Here is a 9,109-nt window from a genome sequence, read left to right on the forward strand (position 1 = left end):
GCCGACGGCGGGCGCTACTGGTCCCTTTTTGTCCGGCGCGGGCTGCCATAGCGTCCGTCAGCTCTTCGCCTCCGCCGCTGTGGGAGGCCGCGCGGCTCCGCGCCGAACGGGGCAGGGCCGGGCCGGGCCGGGCCGGGCCGGGGGTCGGCGGCGGCGGCGGCAGCAGCAGAAGGAGGAGGAGGAGGAGGAGGAGGAGGAGGAGGGGGGGAGAAGGAGAAGGGAAAGAGGAAGGGGAAGGGGAAGGGGAAGGTCCGTTCTCGGCGGGGTCGCAGCCATGAGCGACATTCGGCACTCGCTGCTGCGGCGGGACGCGCTGAGCGCCGCCAAGGAGGTGCTGTACCACCTGGACATCTACTTCAGCAGCCAGCTGCAGAGCGCCCCGCTGCCGCTGGTCGACAAGGGCCCGGCCGAGCTGCTGGAGGAGTTCCTCTTCCAGGTTCCCAAGGAGCGCGGCGCGCCGCCCAAGGTGGGCCCGGTGGCGGGGCGAGGCCTGGCGGTGTCCCGGGGGGCCGGTGGCCGAGCGGCTGCGGGCTGAACTGTGCCGGGGTTTTTGGATGGCTGGGTGTGGGCTGGGACCTCCTGGAGAGCAGTGACATGAAACCACAGCGGCTGGGCGCGGGGCACGGGCCTGGGGCCCTGCGGCTGCCGGGCCCAGCTGACACCTCAGCGTTCTTATCTGGGGAGGAAGGACATATTTTTCACCCCACTGTTGCTATAGGTTTCAGTCCGTGGGCAGCACTTGCTAGGACAGCCTTGGGTATCCAACCATAAAACTGAGAGCTTTTCTGTGTACAAAGGTAAATGCAGTGGTTCACGAGACTTGAATATATGTACTGTACATAAGTCTGAGTTTCGAACACCTGAGGGAAGCTCTCAGCCTTTACTGTTCCCATCTTTCACCAAAGCAGCTCTTGATTCTTCAAAAGCCCCAGCATATTTTGCAGCTTTGCTTTTGTTTTCTTTCAGAGATTGAATTCACTTCAGGAACTTCAGCTCCTTGAGATCATGTGCAATTATTTCCAAGAGCAAACCAAGGATTCAGTCCGGCAGATCATTTTCTCATCTCTCTTCAGCCCGCAAGGAAACAAAGCAGATGACAGCAGGATGGCTTTACTAGGAAAGCTGGTTTCCATGGCAGTGGCTGTGTGCAGGGTTCCAGTTCTTGAATGTGCTGCCTTCTGGCTGCAGGTACAGTTTCTGTACAGGCAGGGTAGTCTTGGGGAAGGAGTGAGGGAATGTGCTGTGATGAGTATGGGTGGGCTGAGGCAGAGCATCACCTAGCAGGCGGTAACAGCCGATTGCAGTCAGCTGCTCCTCCGTGGCAGTTTAAGATGCTACAAGAGCTGGCTGCTGCGGCTGCATGCACCCCACGTCTGTGCTCGTGTCCATTCCTTTGCTCTAGCATGAAGGTAGAGCTTTTGACAATCTATTGGTGTACTGCACTGGCAGAACAATTTTTTTTTTTTAATTGCGGGTGAAAGTTTTATTGATTTCCACAACAAACCCCCACCCCCCCACCCCAACCCCAGCATGTTGAAAGGGATCAGTGGAGAGTTTGACCGACACAGGACAAAACTAGGACAGTTTGTGGTCACATTGCCCAGAGAAGCCAACTCTGGAGTTTGGAAAATAAACTGTCCCTCATGTGCAAGTTTGGGCATGGCAGAAGAGGCAAGCCTCCCTCTTGAGATTTGGACACAAAATACCTGTGTTTGGTATTTGTATCCATGCATACAGTATGTCAGGGATAGGCTGTATCTCCTCCTTTCCCATTGAGATTTCCCGCTGTAGGCCTTGAAGGTGTGTCTTTGTTCCCGCTGCCTTTGTGGGATGTGTGGAAGTCACTTGCTTTACAGAAGGGAAAGAGCAGAAAGGCTGTGCTGGGAGGGAAGGAGGCAGATGGGTACAGTTTCTGTGGGGTCCCTCTTCTGCCAGCTAGTGAGCCTTGGTAGGGGAGGAGGGGATGTAACCTGGATAGTGGAAGAAGGTGTAGTTTTTTGCAGGTCACAGCTCTGAAGTAATGTGAGGATTGCACAGATTTATTCCACATTAAAAATGTCAAGCGTAACTGGCAGGTTACTGGACTAGTTTTTCTGGTACTGAACTAGTTGAACTACAGAACTATGTTGCTGAAGTAGAAAAAAAAATTCCTTCTAGATAAAGATACTCATGTAAAAGGCTTTAATTTTAAATTGCAGATATCGTAAACAGAAGATATCACCATCTATTTTAGTATTATGACATAGTAATTTTATTTCTAAGTGAATCTTTGATACGCAAAGAGAGAGAGGAAGTGTAGTTTAATTTTGGGAAAGTTGAAACAGCAAAGCAGCTGGGTGAGGTGGCAGGCAGACCTTGAGCAATGTAAACTTTGAAGTCAGCTCTGTAGAACTTTCTGTGATTGGGTTTAATCCACTCCTCCTTGTGTGCTGTCCCACACCCCTGCAGCGAACCCCTGCTGTGTACTGTGTGAGGCTAGCCCGAGCCTTGGTGGATGACTACTGCAACTTGGTGCCAGGGTCCATCCAGACACTGAAGCAGATATTCAGTGCCAGTCCTCGCTTCTGCTGCCAGTTCATTACATCGGTCACAGCACTCTATGACCTCTCTTCAGGTAAGTGTTTCCAAGCTGTGTCTGTGGAAGTGAGAGATGGAGAATTATGCAACACAAATTAACTGTTGGAAGCAAATTAACTGCTGAAATTTGAAAGATGCTTGTTACCATGTAATTATTGCCAGAAGCAGCTGATGTGTGTGGCTGTTGCCTCATCTGTCACTAGGGTGAGAATAAAAATAACCACACGGTGGCTGAAGGGAGAGTCTTTGCTGGAGAGGCAGCCAGGTATCGCCTGACACAAAGGGCAGTGTCCTCTGCAGAGGGCAAAGGACACAGGGATCTTATTGACTGAGCAGCTCTAGGAGTGAAAGCTCGTCTGCTTTCCAACTGGACCTCCCTATTGTGTGTCACCTACCCAGCAGATAGACTCAGGGCTGCTTGTCAGTCCGATTTCTTCCAAAAAGGGGAGAAACACACCTGAATGTTTGCAAGCTGGAGCAGGATTTCTGTTGAGCAGTGATGAGAAACGCAATCAGCAGCATACCTCCAGTGTGCTCTTTAACTGTATGTGTGACCAGCTAGTGATGTGACCTGTCTCAGGTGGTGGTTGCCCAGGCACTAGAAACATGTAGGTGTCTAAAATAAGATTGATTTGCCTTTACTCAGCGAGAGAGACAGAGCGCTCATGGTAGACTAGGGAGCAACCATACACTAAAAACCAACATCACATATAATCCAAAAAAGCAGATACTATTTGTTATTGATAAAGGAAATGTTTTGCATGGTCTTCTCCAAATAAGCAGCTTGGCATTACTGAGAGAGATGCGCAGGCTTAGACTTTTTTTTAAAAAAGTTTTTGGTAGAGCTCATAGCGTAGTCTTCCTCAGTATTTTGTATCTGTTTTGTGAAACCACTTGGAAGTTCATCAAACTAATGAAAAGACATGTCAGAAAGGAAATAACATGAGTTACAGGAAGCAATTTTTTTCATTCCTTAGTTTATTTGAGATGTTATTGGTGACACAAGGAAGCTTGCTCTGCAAAGTGTGATCTATAACTGGGCAGTCTCTCCACCATGTCCTGAGGACAGGAGTAGATCACACAAACAGCAATATCAGTATCTGTGATCCTCAGAGGTCTCAGAAAAGCTTAAAAACTGGAAAATACTGATTCGGTATCCACTGCACATTAGTAAGTCTGTAGTCCAGGTGATTTGTCCTGTAGGTCATTTCAGGTACAAAAGACCTGACTATCTAGTTCTTTGCCGAGCCCTGTGTTGACACTGTACACAACTCGCAATGAAAGTACGTTGCTTACTCCAGTAGCCTGTCCCTGTGACAGGCTGAGGCACAATTCCTGTGAAGTCAATGTTTCTCTTGTCTGTAGTCAAGCTGCAGTTCATGACCACCTTTCACTTCTTACTTGAAGCTTTACATAATCTTATAATCCTTTACCTGTCACGTGGCCCTGTTGTTACGTTAAGTTTTTCCACAAGACATTCTTGTTTAGGTTAGTCTTAAAGGAAATAAGTTGGATGATTGAGGTGAAGAGAAAAAAGTGCCAACGCATTTTTCCTTGCCTGTTTTACAGGCAAGGGATAAATGGAGACTGAGTTTAGAGAACTCAGTTCTCTGTGGCAAGGGATAAATTGAGACTGAGTTTAGAGAAAAGTGAGCAGATGATGGGTGGGAGAGAAGAAAACAACAGAAGAAGCTTTGCTGGGAAAGGGGATAAATGTTGGCGTTTGGTGGTGGAGAAGGTGAAGTTGAGAGAAACATGGTTGTGTCTTCCCTGGGACAAACGAGCACCTACCTCTGGTGTCTTGAAAGAAACAGCAGAGTTGGGGAGGTCTTGAAATTATAGTTGTGACGGTGCGGGAAGGGTGTGTGCAAGAGATTAATTAAAGATTGCTGTCCCGTGCTCCAGTGCAAGGCTCAGCTTACTCAATAATATCTTTCCTATCTTCAGATGACCTCATCCCTCCTTCAGATCTGCTCGAGTTGATTGTTTCCTGGATCTTTGAAGATCCCCGCTTGATCCTCATCACCTTTCTAAACACTCCTATTGCAGCCAACCTGCCAATAGGGTTTTTAGAGCTCACGCCGCTGACTGGACTGATCCGTTGGTGCGTGAAGGCCCCCTTGGCTTATAAAAGGAAGAAGAAAGCTTCTCTCTCGAATGGACACCCTCCCAGCAAAATTGCCAAGGACTTGACTTCAGGAGAAGACAGAGATTGCCATCAGCTGTATTCAAAACTGCATCTAAGTGTCCTGCAGGTTCTTATGATGCTTCAGGGGCATTTAACGGAGAAGAACCTTTATGGGCGGCTGGGGCTAGTACCCTTTGACCATGTGGTTCCTCTTGTTGAGGAAATTAACAGACTATCTGATGAACTCAATCCTCTCAATGCATCCAAAGAGATTGAACTGGCTCTAGACAGACTGGCTCAGGCTTTGCAAGTGGCCATGGCATCGGGAGCGCTCCTGTGCACTAGGGGTAAGTTGTCAGTGGGGCTGGCAGAGACCCTGGCATGGGGTTCTTTTCCTCCAGTGTGTGGATGTTGTAAGAGGGTTTTTTGGGAGAGTAAAGATCAACATGTTCACAGCAGAATTAGTAGTTTGCTGCTCTTAGGAAGTGATAGTGCAGGAAACACTTCAGGAAAAATAACCGGGGAGTAAGAAAGGGGAGAGATCACTGTTGCAGGTGACTGGTGCGTTCCTTTGAAGAGCTGGAGAATTCATCTTCTACCTTGCAGTGTGCACAAGGGAGTTCCATTTGGGTGTCCAGCATGGTGACAAATCTGACCCCCTCAGGATTGCTTGTAGCTATTTAAAAAGCACTGTTTAATTGTGTTTTGGTATGGCTTCTCTGAGTTTGCCTGCTGGAGGAGAGACCATGAAGTAGATAAACCATGGAGTTGGGTGTGCTAGACAACAAATTTGAAAAGCAAACAAAAACTGCTTATCTGCAACTTCTGGGCCTTTGGCTCTCCTGTAGCGAAACCCATTACAGTGTGCATTAATTCAGTTAAACTTAGTAATGAAGCCTGCTAATGTGGCTTTCCTCTTGCCAAAACCAGTTCTTTCCAAAAGATCTGCAGAGATGAAAAAGGCAAGTGCCTTAACACAGCACAGGGTCAGCTGGACATACTGTTTTGCTGACACATTCTTTTGAAAACAGGTGATTCTTGGTGTGACCAGAAGGCTCAAAGCTCCCCAGAGCCCTGGCAGTTAGTGCAGCCCCTGGCTGTGGAGAGCGGTCTCTGCCTAAGCAGGTGCCTGAGGCTTTTGCCCTGGGTGAACCAGTGCTGCTGGTCAAATGTCAATGTTATTCTTTCTAACGTTTCATAAAGTAGCTCTGAGTGTAATAAAAACAGGCAGAAGGGTAGAGGTTTTTTTAATTGGTGGCTTATTTTGGCTGTGGTTTTCCTTGCTCTTCACCTTGTACATCCTGAGCACTTGCTTTTACTGTAGAAGTGGAAAGTAATTCCATATAAGTAGCTGCCGAAATACCAGTTATTTCAGTGTTTTGGGGGTGCATTTACCTACAAAGGCGAGGAGTTTGTTCTCAAGCTATTCCTGAAAGGACTCTAGCAATAGGGTATGTTGTTAAATGCCTTGGTTCTAGCTATTCTGCTTTGGAGAGGCAAATACAAACTGTTCATCAATAACTGAAAACCAGCTGAAAGCAGTAATCCTTGCATGGGACCAAGGAAGAGATGGGTACAGGTCACGAAGGAGTTAGGCTTACAGATATTATGAAGAAATGTTCTGGAAAAGACATCAAGATATAAAAAAATGTGCAAATTTTAGTTAATAGACCCCAGGAAAAAAAGGAAAGAAAAAAAACCTCACAACACTCAACCCTTTCTTTACACTAGCACTGTTTAAAAAAAAAAAAAAAAAAAAAAAAAAACAAAAAAAAACCAACAAACAAAAACCCAAACCCAATAGGTATTGGATAAGCTTTGCCTTGCTTTGACCTGGTGCCTTTCTCACCATAAATTCAGCGAGCAGAGTCATACCTTGTATTTCCTATGTCTTAGTTACTTCTTGATAGTATATCGATAATGCAAATTCTATACCTAAGGCTTGGTCTGCTTTGAAATGAAGCCGTATTTCCAATATGGCAGCACAGGTTAACTGTTGAACATACAATAAAGTTTCAAGTGCAAAAAGATGCAGTCATGACTGGTGAGATGGAGAAACATTTTCGCTCCTATGGAAGTTTTTGGCCCGAGATAGGGATTCTGGATCTGTTGATGACTGGAGCTTTTTTCAGTAATCTCATCTCCTAGAAAGGAGAGTGGAGAGGAAAATTACTCTAATTGCTGCTTTATCCTTATTGTTATGTCTTCTGTCCTCTTTCAGATGACTTGAGAACTGTGTGCTCCAGGCTACCGCATAACAAGTAAGAGACCTTTCCACAGCTGTATTGGTTTTAATGCGTATTCCAAGACACACACTTGAGGGCTGCTGAGACAAAAATCTCCTCTAAAAAATTGTGTTTACTTTCTGGAAGTCAGCCTTTAATTACACACAGTGTAGTGCAAGGATAAACGTGGCAAACAGTGCTGGCTATTTCTTCCCTTGCAAGGTGGACTCTTGACTGAAGGAGACTTCAGTGGCTCCCACCATATAGATGATCTTGCCCAGCCTGTTAGAACTGATGTACAGAAGGGGTAAATGAAACTATAGTGTGGAACCTGCCCCAACATTGTCCCATCCCCAACTCCCTACTTGTTTTACCTGACCCTAAGCTTAGCTGCACTTTGCTTCTTGCCTCTTTGCAAAGAGCAACCAAGTTTTTTAAAAAAAAAAAAAAGGAAAAAAAGGAGGAAAAAGAAAAAAGAAAGAAAAAAGAGTCTGCTGGAAACTATAAAGAGCATAATTGGGTCACTGTCCTCTTGTCTGCCAGCAGCGCTGTCTGTTGGTTATGAATTGTCTTAGAACCAGGCCCTTGTGGGCTGGGGAGAGCCATGACAAAAGCCTTCTCCAAATAATCCTCACTCCTGTTTGACTTTCTCTCCACAGCCTGCTCCAGCTGGTGATTTCAGGTCCAGTACAGCAACCGACCCATGGAGCTCTGCCACCAGGATTTTATCCTCATATCCATACTCCTCCTCTGGGCTACCCCGCGCATGCCGCGCATCCTGCGCTCCCGGCTCACCCAGCGCTCCCAGCTCACCCTGTACAAACGTTTATACCAGGAATGACATTCCCATACCGACCTATTCGCTAAAACACTAAGACTGTAGAGTGTACCCAGTTTCCTTTAGCTTGAGGAAGCCTTGCAGATGAAACCAAATGTCTCGGGAACCACATTTCCCTCTTTGGTGTAAAGCTGAGCAATGCTCCCATGAGGGATCCATCCTTCAGCAGCAGAGAAGACACAGATGGGTAGGCTGCAGTTGATTTGGATGCGGGATGCAGATGCTAAGGCAGATCATAGGGACAAAAAGAGGGGGTGGGAAGAGGCAACAGAAACTCCAAACCTCTGCAGCATGTGGAATTTTTTTTGTTCCGCATTGTTCAGTATCGTCACCAAGCGTGTGATATTTCTCAATCACATTTTTTTCAGTAATCCTGATCTGTTTCCAGCATGGTGAGCCCCAATAGTCTTGCTCTAGGAGGGCCAGAAAGAAAGACGTGAGGTTTTTTCAAGCTAGTCCACTCCAGCCTGCTTGTTTCTTTGTAAATGTTTGTATCTATAGCTACAGAGTATGTGTACACTGTATATTTTTGGAACACAAATGTTTGTTTCAGAAGCACAACGTAGAGTAAAGCAGCACTTCCTATTAAAGGAAACAATTTAAGAAGCATAAAATAATTCTGCTGCTTTCTTTCAAACAGCGATTAGAAGGTCCAACTCCTTAGGCCTGTGCAAGGGAAGGAACGAACCCCCTTTGTGGCGGCAGTGACCCATCATCCTCCAGGCTGGGGAAATGCCCTCTTTGCATACCTTAACCAGTGATTCATGAAACTTTGGGGTGAGATCTGGTGCATTTAATTAATGCTAGCTGGAAAACTGCCTGAAGGCTGGCTGCAGTATGCTGGCTGGCTCTGAGTGAGGCGCAGGCGGGTGCGGCAGTATCCCAGGAAGGGTGGCATAACTTGCTGTTAAACATGCTGTCTAGCCCTTTTAGTCAAGTTGTTCTCTGTTGTTGTGCCGTGATGCTCTGAGTCCCCTTTGCTGAGTGAAAAAGCAACAAAAAGAAGTGTCCTTTTTGTATGTTAGTGACTTTATTATAAAGAGCTCCATGGCTGTTGTCGTCATCTGAGATGGGGTGGCTGTGGTTACCTGGTTGCATGCTGGTTGCAAAAAGGGGACAGATTAGATGGAAGCTGTGAGAATCTGATTTGAATGAAACAGCTGAGAAGGAAACTCCTCTGGAAAGGGAAGGTAAATAATAATAAGCTGTGACTTTTGGTCAGTCCTGAAGTGTCAGGTAGTTGGACTAGATGATCATTGTAGGTCCTTTCCAACGGAAATATCCTACCTTATTTCATTTTGTAGCGCTTCAACGATAAGGAAAAACCCTTAAAAACCTTAA

The 9,109-nt window shown here is 46.5% G+C and overlaps 1 protein-coding gene across 1 annotated transcript; it reads left to right on the forward strand.

The window, feature by feature from the left end:
* Window positions 1-204: 204 nt before the first annotated feature.
* On the forward strand, window positions 205-8,385 carry INTS15 (integrator complex subunit 15). Its single transcript, XM_064462057.1, has 6 exons — window positions 205-466; window positions 967-1,188; window positions 2,449-2,614; window positions 4,525-5,052; window positions 6,927-6,966; window positions 7,590-8,385. Exons 1-6 carry the CDS (start codon window positions 275-277, stop codon window positions 7,795-7,797), a joined length of 1,356 nt encoding a protein of 451 aa, XP_064318127.1. The 5' UTR covers window positions 205-274; the 3' UTR covers window positions 7,798-8,385.
* The last annotated feature ends 724 nt before the right edge of the window (window positions 8,386-9,109 follow it).

The sequence above is a fragment of the Phalacrocorax carbo genome, chromosome 10 (genome assembly GCF_963921805.1).
Source record: "Phalacrocorax carbo chromosome 10, bPhaCar2.1, whole genome shotgun sequence".
In the NCBI taxonomy this organism is placed as follows: domain Eukaryota; kingdom Metazoa; phylum Chordata; class Aves; order Suliformes; family Phalacrocoracidae; genus Phalacrocorax; species Phalacrocorax carbo.

Excerpts from the sequence above, each read along its gene's own strand:
- INTS15 (XM_064462057.1), top strand. The coding sequence starts at position 275 with ATGAGCGACATTCGGCACTCGCTGCTGCGGCGGGACGCGCTGAGCGCC. Across the intron at positions 467-966 it reads AGCGCGGCGCGCCGCCCAAG|AGATTGAATTCACTTCAGGA; the intron begins GTGGGCCCGGTG and ends GTTTTCTTTCAG. Across the intron at positions 5,053-6,926 it reads AGCGCTCCTGTGCACTAGGG|ATGACTTGAGAACTGTGTGC; the intron begins GTAAGTTGTCAG and ends GTCCTCTTTCAG.